This window comes from Xiphophorus hellerii, chromosome 17 (genome assembly GCF_003331165.1).
Source record: "Xiphophorus hellerii strain 12219 chromosome 17, Xiphophorus_hellerii-4.1, whole genome shotgun sequence".
In the NCBI taxonomy this organism is placed as follows: Eukaryota; Metazoa; Chordata; class Actinopteri; order Cyprinodontiformes; family Poeciliidae; genus Xiphophorus; species Xiphophorus hellerii.
In genome coordinates, this window is record NC_045688.1 from 20,861,376 (window position 1) to 20,873,344 (window position 11,969).

Below are 11,969 nucleotides of genomic sequence, written 5' to 3' on the forward strand. Positions count from 1 at the left end.
ACATTTATTTCACAAAACATTCTCGCCAACTACCCCCTCACTTATACAAGTATGTTGTTTGGATTCTTCTCTTATCATACTAACAAGCTAAATTCATTCATTGCAAAATATCATATGCATGAATAAAAGCTTTTTAAATAACAAACCTTCCTTCTAAATCTTTAAAGATTTATTCAAACAATATATTACAACACTTTAAGATCCAGAAATAGTAAAGCCAATAAAATAATTGATAGGTGTACTTACTTTTCTTTGTTTTTAATTTTTTTTATTTTCTAAATCTATTAATGTTTGCTCTATAGCACCCTGGCATATTATATTGTTTCAATTCAAAACATGTTTTGATTTTGATTTTGGTCTTTTATCAACTCATTACTATTGTTCAACCCAGCGACCGCCATAATTAGCATATTTCAAAATAAAAGCAGATTTCCGGTTCGACCGGCTATCAAAGTAAAACACTTTCGTTATGACTGTCTGAAGCTATGTAAACGAAAATGAGTTAATAAATTGCGTTGTTTTTTTTAAACTAAGAAAACAGTAAAACACATCTTTTTTATGACATTTCACATGTGATTTTTCAAAAGCAATCTGATTCAACCGACTAATTTCAGTTCATTTTAATGTATTTAATTGGTTAAACTCGCTGAAAACAATCAGAAGTGAGTGATAGGAAATTGTTGACAGTATCATTCACGACAGATTTAATTTGAAAAACATGTTACCGGAAGGAAGTGTTAATCCTGCAGTGTTCTGACGAGGCACACCGGGCTATTTCATCGCTACGGCAGTGTATCCGTGTTGCACGTTGCTAGTTAGTTGCAATGTTGTAGCTATTAGCACGGCAGTCATTCTTTTGCTGGGACATTTACATTGATTAATCCTTAATCCTTAACTATTTATAGTTTGGCTTTAAGCAGCTGTCAACAGAAAATTACCAACGAATCATTCGCTTTTTTGTAGTTTTGTGTTTCTGCTCGCCCATTTTTCTATCCATCTCGCTAGCTTGCTAGTTAGCCATATCTTAACGTTTCCTTTCCTTGAGCGAGCTTTCTTGTGTCAGCTGGAAGACCATGGCAATGAGACAGACGCCTCTTACCTGCTCCGGGCACACCCGGCCTGTGGTTGACCTGGCCTTCAGTGGAATTACTCCCTATGGATACTTTCTCATCAGCGCCTGCAAAGGTGAGGCTTGTTTAAAAGATCCTGTTTATTAAGCTGTTATCATATCTGATGACTAAAATCAAGCTTAATGACAGAGTATGCTGCGTGCCTCACAACAATCCCTTTTTTTTTTTTAAATTTGCATTTATTCAAATTGCAGTTTTGTATTTCTAAAATTCATGTTTTGTAGTTTTGATTAAATTAACCTAAACCTGCTGTTACAAAGATTCAAATAAAACTTCTAAGTTTGTGGTTTGGCTATTTTTGCTAACAGTTTAAGGCTGTATCCCGTTTCCAAGAGTTATCTCTACCCTTTGCTTTGCCTTTTCCCTCTACCTGTTAACTACTGATTCAGATTCAGGAAATGGTTGAACTTTCCGACTGATTAACGCAACATTCCCTTCAGAATCTGATATACATGAGTAAAAATAAGTATTTGATACATCACCGTATTTTTTAAAGTTTTCCTCCATGCAATAAGAGGGAGAGGGCTGTAATTTTCATAATAGGTACACCTATGTGTACCTATGAGACAGAATTATAAAAACCCTGGAGATTCAGCAAGTCTAATTTGTGAATGATTATTTTATTCCATTAAATAAATATTTGCAGGGCTCTAGATTAACTTAAAAACAAACTCAAAAATCCCCTAAACAACAGTTTTACAGGATTTTAGTCTATGTTTAAAGGTAATGTTGACTTGTAAATAATGAGCTATTTATTTGTTGTCTAATAAACAAAGTTCTTTATTTGAAGCAGAATTAAAACAGGTAACTTACTACAAAATTGGTTACTGGTTCAACAAGCTTAAATTTAAATTTAAACACATCTCAAGATAAAATAAATATATAAAATTATGAAGTAAAATCCAAATTATTAATATAAATGTTTTAACATTGCTTAATAGCTCATGTTCAGCTTGAGACATTCAAGCCATTTTTTCTTCTGAAGAATTAAACTAGACTCAAACTTAGTGAAGAGAAGCTTTTCTGCCATGTCGTAACAAGGTTGACCTTGATCATCTGGGGTTGTTCAGTGTATTTTCATGTATGCATTTATGTGAGTGAATGAATTGATATGCTTTTTTTTAGTGCCTTGTGAGTTGGTGTTATACAGATAAGCTGAAATGAATAGGTCTATCACAATGACACATTTTGCTGGACGATATACTGTACAGTACAGACCAAAAGTTTGGACACAACTGTGTGTCCAAACTTTTGGTCTGTACTCAGTTCAGACCAAAAGTTTGGACACACCTTCTCATTGAATTCAATGAGAAAGTGTGTCCAAACTTTTGGTCTGTATTGTACATTTTAAATATATTGAAAATGCAAGGTTTCTCGCTCAAAAACCAGTAATAATTTTAAGGAACACTTGACTCTAGAACTGGAAGATATTTGAAATATCCAAAATACAAACAACAACCAATAACAATAAATAAAAAGGAAATGAAAAACACATACAACTGAAACCATAAATAAAATGTATTATCTCTCTATAAACAGAATTGCCCTTCAAAAATATTAATCAACATAGAAATCGTTGTGCTCACTTTGATTTATTATGTGATTAATTGTTTATTTTGTCAAGCTTATAACTGAATTAAACTGTATAGGAATAATTATGAATTTCTGCTACTTAGTGAACTAGCAGGAGTTCACTGAGTTGGTTAAGATCTAAGAGTACTAACCAATTAAGGTTCAGCTCAAGACTATTGATTAATAATTCTGTCTTTCAACCCATTTCTTGTTTATTTTTTCTCATTGTCAGATGGCAAGCCCATGTTGCGCCAGGGAGACACAGGGGACTGGATCGGAACGTTTCTGGGTCACAAAGGTGCTGTCTGGGGAGCCACTCTGAACACAGACGCCACCAAGGCAGCCACTGCTGCTGCTGACTTTACAGCGTGAGTAGGGGAATCCTTTATTGCCTGGATTCAACAAAGTAGCTGAGTTGTGTGTAGCTGACTCACTGTGCTTGTTTTGGTTTTTCTGTTCAAAGAGAGATTTTTGAGGCACTTCTAAAATGTTTGTTGTTGGGGTTTATGGGTCAGCTGGAGTTAAAGCTGGACACACTTTTCACAACTTTTGAAGTCTTCAAAGATTTTCAAAACATGTGGCTGGCCAGGTTCAACATATTTCTTTCCTGGACTAAAAGAGTGATGGACCTGCTGATTACTCACAAAAAATTGTTGGTTGGTGCATTTATCAAACCAACTAAACTGCTAGAGTGACATTTTGAGGTAGATGTCAGTAAAGAAGGACATTCTCAGAATGTGGACAAACCATATTTCTGTTTTACTCCACCATAAAATGAATTAAATAGTGGTGTTTTCCCCAGAAAACCTAATAAGCCTGGTGGTAGAAGCGTTGGGGCAGTCCACCAGCAGCCCACCATGTTGTGTTAAAAAATGCTCAAAGTCACAAAAATTCAGAGGTGCATGAGCAGGTGTAATAACTTTAATATCATGTGAAGCCAACAGGCAGGTGTAGGGACAGCGCTCTCTTCAATGCATCTACTGTAGATCTAGCTTAATCTGTCTTTACTGTCACTGTTCCTGGTGTATAAAATAAATGATGCTTAGCCTGGTGCGGGTGAAGTAAAGCCTGGTAGCCCGCCAGGCTTATAATACATGAGGAAAATGCTCAATACTTAGGTTTTTTTGTACAGGTAAAATTTCTCAAATGAAATTTTTTTATTTGGACAGTCCTGGTTTTTTTGTTCTTTTTTTTGAGGGCATACATGAAAAAAACATAAATAAAAGTATTAATGCACATCAGAAGAGCAGCCAAAGGTGACAACTGGAGGAAGTGCAGAGATAATTTCTCTGGTGGGAAAATCTGTAAAACGCTCTCCACAGATCCAGTCTTTAAAAGTCCTATTTGCAGTTTCCAAAGCTTGTGTTTCCTACAAGGAAACACAGCAAAATTTGTTGATTAGACTAAAATGGAATTGAAATTCTCTTCGCAGTTGTACATGGTGGTGGCAGCATCATGCTGTGGAGACACTTACCCAGGAAGGCTTTGTGGTTGCAATGTGTGTTTAAAAAAAAGGCTCATTGTTGAAAATCACACAGAGACAAATAAGTTGTGTGTAGCTCCACCACTGCATCAGGTTTCACCCCACGCTTCCTTCTGTTTCAAAGTTTCTTTGAAATCTCTGACCAGATGCTGCTTTGACACATAGATGAGTTTTGTTTTGAAGTGAATCTTGGCACCTAGCCACTTCCTCTGTGGTTTTGCAGGAAGGTTTGGGATGCTGTAAGCGGAGACGAGGTCCTCTCACTGGCACACAAACACATTGTCAAGTCTGTCAGCTTTACTCAGGTTTGTTCAGTTTTGTATCTGTGTGTTCTTACCTCTGTCATTTTACTGCAACCTGCAATATAGCCGTGATTGCTTTTATACAGACTTTAAAACAAAACCTGCATGGGTCAAGGGCTGTATGGTATAGTTGCAAATACACCTATAGTATGTTTTCAGAGTTTTTTAGATAGAAATGTAAAATATTGTGCATAATGGTTAACCCACTCTTTATTTCTTTAAAATTTATCTTCAAACAGCATTGACTTCCTGTAATCCTTGAAAGGTGCATTCATCAGTAGTATTCTAGTCTATCTAAGGCAGTGGTTCTTAACCTTTTTTGAGGTACCGAACCCATCGGTTTCATATGCGCATTCCCCGAACCCTTCTTTAGTGATAAATAAAATCTTTTTTTTTTCCAAATTCAAGACATAGGTATATGTTATTTTGCTGGTGCACAAAATGAGCCGTGCATGAACGTCACCTTGCTCAAAGAACAAAACCATGAACTCACAGCAAGTTACAGTATTACTTTATTCTGGCCCCCAAAAAATATTTCGGCCCCATAAAAGAATTTCAGCCCCCAAAAATATTTTTTTACTATTTTACTAATTAAAAATAAATTTGGATTTTTTTCACAGAATTAAATTTTTTTCTTATTTTAAATTAAATGAGTGTTTTGTCATTTTGAATCCACAAAATACTTTTTTGGGGCCACAATAAAGTATTGCACAAATGACATACCTGCAAATCAGTGTGACTTCTGCTGTTGTCTTTGGGAGACCAGTTCAGATAGGCGTGGCTTCACCTTAGCAATTGCATCTTCAGAGCAAAGTCTGTTCATTTTCTTCTTTTTTTGCTCGACATATTTAGTATGGATTAAAATATTAAGAAAGAAACCACGCGACGTACAACTACGACAGCCGCTGATACTGCGTGCACTAAATTCCCCGCAGCACTGATTGGCCGAGCAATGCAACATGATCCTCTGCAGCAAGTGATGGCCAAGCGGGACGTGTCATCACGACTTTACACAAGTGTGTCTTTACCTCCGCGGCAGAGGCTCCGCCGAACCCCTGAGACCGACTCATCGAACCCCTGGGGTTCGATCGAACCCAGGTTAAGAACCACTGATCTAAGGCCATGTAATGTTTTTAAGGGATAATGTCTTATTTTTCCGTGACAATTTTCTGCCACCCACTGCTCACCAGAGGACTGTTTCACAAAACCAGGATAGCGGATTAAGCCTGGATTTTCTGGATCTCCTGGCTTAATTAAGCCTCGATTCCGATGGCAGCTAGCCTGCTCTGGACCAAGCTAACAGGCAAGCTTAGTTAATCCTGGAGCCTTACCTGTTCGGTCAGCAGTCACACTGATTATAAACCCTTAACTTAAAATAACATTCACAACTTAATTAACTTTATTTTTGGCATATAATTAAACCCATGCACATTTTAAATAATCCATCCATCCATCCATCCATCTTCTTCCGCTTATCCGGGGTCGGGTCGCAGGGGTAGCAGCTTCAGAAGGGAGGCCCAGACTTCCCTCTCCCCGGCCACTTCTTCCAGCTCTTCTGGGGGAATCCCGAGGCGTTCCCAGGCCAGCCGAGAGACATAGTCCCTCCAGCGTGTCCTGGGTCTTCCCCGGGGCCTCCTCCCGGTGGGACGTGCCCAGAACACCTCACCAGGGAGGCGTCCAGGAGGCATCCTGACCAGATGCCCGAGCCACCTCAACTGGCTCCTCTATCGAGAGGAACAGCGGCTCTACTCTGAGTCCCTCCCGGATGACTGAGCTTCTCGCCCTATCTCTAAGGGAGAGCCCAGCCACCCTACGGAGAAAACCCATTTTGGCCGCTTGTATCCGCGATCTCGTTCTTTCGGTCACGACCCAAAGCTCATGACCATAGATGAGGGTGGGAACGTAGATCGACCAGTAAATCGAGAGCTTCGCTTTTTGGCTCAGCTCTCTCTTCACCACGACGGACCGGTACAGCGCCCGCTTGACGGCAGACGCTGCGCCAATCCGCCTGTTGATCTCCCGCTCCCTTCTTCCCCCATTTGTGAACAAGATCCCAAGATACTTGAACTCCTCCACTTGGGGCAGGACACCCCCTTGACCCGGAGAAGGCACTCTACCCTTTTCCGGCTCAAGACCATGGCCTCGGATTTGGAGGCACTGATCCCCATCCCGGCCGCTTCACACTCGGCTGCGAACCGCTCCAGCGAGAGCTGCAGATCACGACCCGATGAAGCCAAAAGGACCAGATCGTCTGCAAAAAGCAGAGATGAGATCCCAAGGCCACCAAATCGGATCCCCTCAACACCTTGGCTGCGCCTAGAAATTCCTTCCATGAAAGTGATGAACAGAATCGGTGACAAAGGGCAGCCTTGGCGAAGTCCAACTCTCACCAGAAACGAGCGCGACTTACTGCCGGCAATGTGGACCAGACTCTGACACCGGTCATACAGGGACCTGACAGCCCGTATCAAAGGGCCCGGTACCCCATACTCCCGGAGAACCCCCCACAGTGCTCCCCGAGGGACACGGTCGAACGCCTTCTCCAAGTCCACAAAACACATGTAGACTGGTTGGGCGAACTCCCATGCACCCTCCAGGACCCTGCCGAGGGTGTAGAGCTGGTCCAGTGTTCCACGACCAGGACGAAAACCACACTGCTCTTCCTGAATCCGAGGTTCGACTATCCGACGGACCCTCCTCTCCAGGACCCCTGAATAGACCTTGCCAGAATATTTTAAAAAAGTTACCTATCTAAATCATAAATATATATTTTGTCTCTGTCAAAGGGGCTGCTGCTGTAATATCCATTACAACCTCTGTCTTTTGATTGTTGCTAAGCTGCGTTTGTGCTAGTTAAACAAGAAATTGTCCCTTTAAAACAAAAGCATTCATCACAACTCAAACAGGAAGTTGACTATAGGTAAAACTAATTAAAAGCTTTATAGGTAGAGACTTTCTAAGTTACTAGTACAAATAATTTGCACATTGTAGTCAACATTTTATCCATATACTTCCCAGATACTGCAAAATGTTCTCATATTTAATTTTGACCTGTTGTCATGGTTGTTCCACATAATTATAACACGTGGAACAAAAAAGATTAACATGAATGAATCCACTGTCAGATTCACATATGTGATAATATTGACTTCCACTGTTCATTTATAACATTAAAGCTGTTTACTTTAATGTTAGAAATGACAGATATTATTATGACGTTTTTTAATGTTTGGAAATGTATATTTCGGGCTAATTACGCATTTAATCAATCTGCAATTGTAGCAGCATTCCTTTCTTTAGTATGATGTGCTTCAGTTCCTCATAATCTTCCATCTAAAGATGTTTGGTGTGAGGTATGGCATACGCAGTTCATCTAGCATCGGCGTAGCATCAGTGAATCTGTGATCGATTTCATTAGTCTGTTGAAGAAATCTGTGGATGCTCATTCACCTGAATTACTTCAGCCTGGCTCCACGAGAAGGACATCGCTGCAGCAAACAAAGGGACTGACCACTGTCTGTCTCATACCTTATTTGGAAATGGGACCATTGCACTTTGGAAGTGAAGGGGGCGCTATTTCCTATATTATTCGCAGCCTCCCGTTTTTATTTTCTTTTGAAATCTGTGATATATCTTTATCTTTAGGAAGGAGTTTAACCCTAAGCATGTATTTGAATTTCTCTTTTTTATTTACTTCAGCGCAGCTCACTGTTTTTAACAAATTCCGTAGCTTTCTGTGTACTTCTAAATCTGTTCTTTAGTCGCATCTTCTCGGGCTTGCTGCTGCCTCTAGTGGCGTGGGGTGGTAACACAACTAATCTAATTACACTACTAAATCAGAAAACCACCAAGTCGTTATTATTTATTATTAATTCTGGCATTACTGGAACCGTAAAAGATAAATTCCCTCACAAACCACCATGCCTTTTCATTTTCTTAAGGAGCTAATTAAATGACATAAGACCTGAAAGTGGTTCCAGTTTCTCTCGCAACTTGTTAAAACTGTGGCTAATTTTAAATACCACAGGTCATTCCTGGACAGTCAGCTCAAATTTGCTGAAAACACTGGCTATATTTCTAAGAACTGTTCTCGGTGTCTCTATTTGTTAAGACGACCCAGTGATCTTGGGGTTACCCAACTAGAGCTTGTGTAAAAGACAATGTTGAGTGTTTTAGCTTTTCATCTCCTCAGCTGGTCTGGTCACATGAGCTTCAGATTAACAGACAAACTTTTAAGGATACTTTCAATGGTGGGCAAAATAGCAAGTAAGTAGTGGTGAAACCAAAAACAACTCTGTCTCAACTGTTTGCTGAAACAACATGGAAGATGGCAAGGAATATTTTAGTAGAGAGCATCCATCCTCATTTTTCCATCAGTTTGAATCTCTGAGCTCATAGAATAGAATAGAATTCAACTTTATTGTCATTGCACTGTCACAAGTACAAGCAACGAGATGTAGTTTGCATCTATCCAGAAGTGCTCTACGAGATATAAATATTTATTTACATACATACAAGACTATGTATGTATGGACTATAAGGGGTTATAGCAAGAGATATAGATATTGTGTATAAATATAAATATGGGAGCTATATGCACAGATTATACAAGAATGTTAGGGAATGGATTATAGATAAATAATGGCAGATAAAATTTACAGGTTGTATGTGTGTGTGAAGAAAACAGTCCGTGATGTGTGTGTGTGTGTGTGTGTGAGGATAGTACATGTGTTATTGTTGTATGAGAGGATAGGGGAGTACAGTCCTTATAGTTTATGTTTTATGTCAGGAGGCGTTCAAAAGCGTGACAGCTGTGGGAAAGAAGCTGTTCCGGTGCCTGGTGGTTCTGGTCCGTAGGCTTCATGAAGAAGAGGCGCTGATGCGCCTTCTTAATGAGTTTGGAGCAGCTGGTCGTCCAAGTCAGGTCCTCGGAGATGTGGACTCCCAGGAACTTAAAGGTGTCCACACGCTCCACCACTGTCCCCTTAATGTGGATGGGTGGATGTAGGTCAGCGTTCCTCCTGAAGTCCACGATAAGCTCCTTGGTCTTCTCGGTGTTCAGCTGCAGGTTGTTTTTGTCGCACCACTCAGCCAGACGGTCTACCTCCTCCCTGTAAGTGGCCTCGTCATTATCTCTGATGAGGCCGATCACCGTGGTGTCGTCTGCGAACTTGATGATGGCGTTAGAGCCATGGACAGGTCTGCAGTCGTAGGTGAAAAGGGAGTAGAGGAAGGGACTCATCACACAGCCTTGTGGCACTTCGGTGTTTATGATGATGGTGGATGAGAAGTGGTTGTCCAGCCGGACATGTTGAGGTCGACTGGTCAGGAAGTCGAGCAACCAGTTACACATGAGTGAACTGATGCCGAGGTCTGTGAGTTTGGTGATGAGTTGTGATGGGATGACAGTGTTGAATGCTGAACTAAAATCTAAGAACAGCAGTCTGGCGTAAGTGTTCTTACTGTCCAGGTGAGAAAGGACAGAGTGCAGCGCTATAGAGACTGCATCCTCTGTGCTCCTGTTCTGCCTGTATGCAAATTGGTGGGGGTCTAGCTTGGGGGAGAGACAGGATCTGAGGTGTGGTAGGACCAGCCGCTCCAAGCACTTGGTAATGATGGGGGTAAGGGCTACCGGGCGGTAGTGATTGAGTCTGGTTGGGTTGGCATTCTTGGGGATTGGGACGATGGAGGTAGACTTGAAGCAGGTCGGTACCACAGCGCGGGCCAGGGACAGGTTGAAGATGTCTGTCAGCACTCCTGCCAGCTCCCCAGAGCACGTTCTGAGGACACGTCCAGGTATGCCATCAGGACCCGCAGCCTTGTGGGATTTAATCCTGCTCAGAGCCGCTCCTACGTCAGTGGGAAGGAAAGTCAGTGGCTGTTGGCCTGGGGTGGTAGCTGCTTTGGTTGCAGTTGTGGTATTCCCTCTCTCAAAACGAGCATAGAAGTTGTTAAGTTCGTTGAGGAAGGAGACATCAGTAGAAGCAGGGGTGGTATTGGGGTTCTTGTAGTCTGTGAGAATCTGAAGGCCTTGCCACATACGTCGGGGGTTGGAGTTAGAAAAATGATCCTCCACCTTCCTTTTGTAGTGGTGTTTGACCTTCTTGATTCCCTTCTTCAGCTCAGCCCTGGGTGCACTGTAAGTCTGTGCATCCCCTGACCTGAAGGCGATGTTGCGGGCCTTCAGCAGGAGACGAACGTCTCGGTTCATCCAGGGCTTCTGGTTGGGGTACATGGTAATGCGTTTGCAGGTGGTGACACGTTCTATGGTGGTGGAAATATGGTTCAGTACAGATGAGGCGTACTGATCCAAGTCTGTATGGTGGAAAATAGTCCAATCTGTATTCCTGAACCGGTCCTGGAGCACAGCGTCTGAGCCCTCTGGCCACACCTTTACTGTCCTGACAGTAGGTTTCACACGTCGGATGAGTGGTAAGTACCGAGGTGTGAGGAACAGGGAGAGATGGTCTGATTGTCCGATGTTGGGGAGGGGTGTCACATTGTAGGCTCCAGCCAGATTGGAGTAGACATGGTCCAGGGTCTTGTCTCCTCTGGTGTGGCAGGAGACATGTTGGTGGAATCTGGGAAGAACTGTCTTCAAGTTGGAGTGATTGAAATCACCCGCAACAATAAAAGCAGCCTCGGGGTATTTGGTTTGGTGTTTGCTAATAGCCGCATAGAGTTCTTTCATGGCTAGCTTGGCATTAGCATCCGGGGGGGGGGGGTGTACACGGCAGTGAGGATGATCGAGGTGAATTCCCTTGGGAGGTAATAAGGTCTGCATTTGACCATTAAAAACTCCACATTCTGTGAGCAGTGACTCTCGGTAGTAGCAGAGTCTGTGCACCAAGCTTTGTTAATATAAATGCACAAACCTCCGCCTCTGGTCTTGCCGGAGTCATCTGCTGTCCTGTCGGCTCGGTGTGTGTTGCGTCCACATAGCTGGATAGCATTGTCCGGGCAGCTGTTGTTTAGCCATGTTTCGGTGAAAAACATGACATTTGAGTCCATAATCCGTCTGTCACTCGTGATGGATAGTCGTAACTCGTCCATTTTATTAGCCAGAGAACGGACATTGGCGAGGAAAATGCTGGGTAAAGGGAGCCGGTGTGGTGTTAGCTTTAGCCTAGCTCGCACCCCTCCACACTTACCCCGCCTTTGTTTACGTTCTCGTCGCGGCCTGCGTACACTTCCACCCGGCCGGGAGAAGTGAGCAGCCTCCGGTGTTCTGGAGATTCTCTGGGATGAGTCGGAGATCGGCGATCATAGAGTCAAAATTGTAGCTCCAAAGGTCCAGAAGTTTGTGTCTGCTGTAGTGCAGCAACGCTGTGCAATTCTGAAAAAAAGTCCAGTTATGAATAGATAAAAAACCACTAAAGAGCAGATTCTGGAGAGACGCTGAGCTTCGCGTTGTTCACGCGCCGCCATCTTGGTCATGAAGGCGTTGTTGTGTTCCTCTGGTAACTATAGAACATCTATTAG

The 11,969-nt window shown here is 42.2% G+C and overlaps 1 protein-coding gene across 1 annotated transcript in view; it reads left to right on the top strand.

The window, feature by feature from the left end:
- Positions 1–760: 760 nt before the first annotated feature.
- Positions 761–11,969, top strand: part of strap (serine/threonine kinase receptor associated protein) — a 25,326-nt gene continuing 14,117 nt past the window's right edge. The window contains exons 1-3 of the mRNA XM_032588970.1: positions 761–1,185; positions 2,935–3,070; positions 4,409–4,490. Of these exons, the coding sequence (XP_032444861.1) occupies positions 1,074–1,185; positions 2,935–3,070; positions 4,409–4,490 (330 nt within the window). The 5' untranslated portion in view covers positions 761–1,073. The remainder of the gene's footprint in view (positions 1,186–2,934; positions 3,071–4,408; positions 4,491–11,969) is intronic.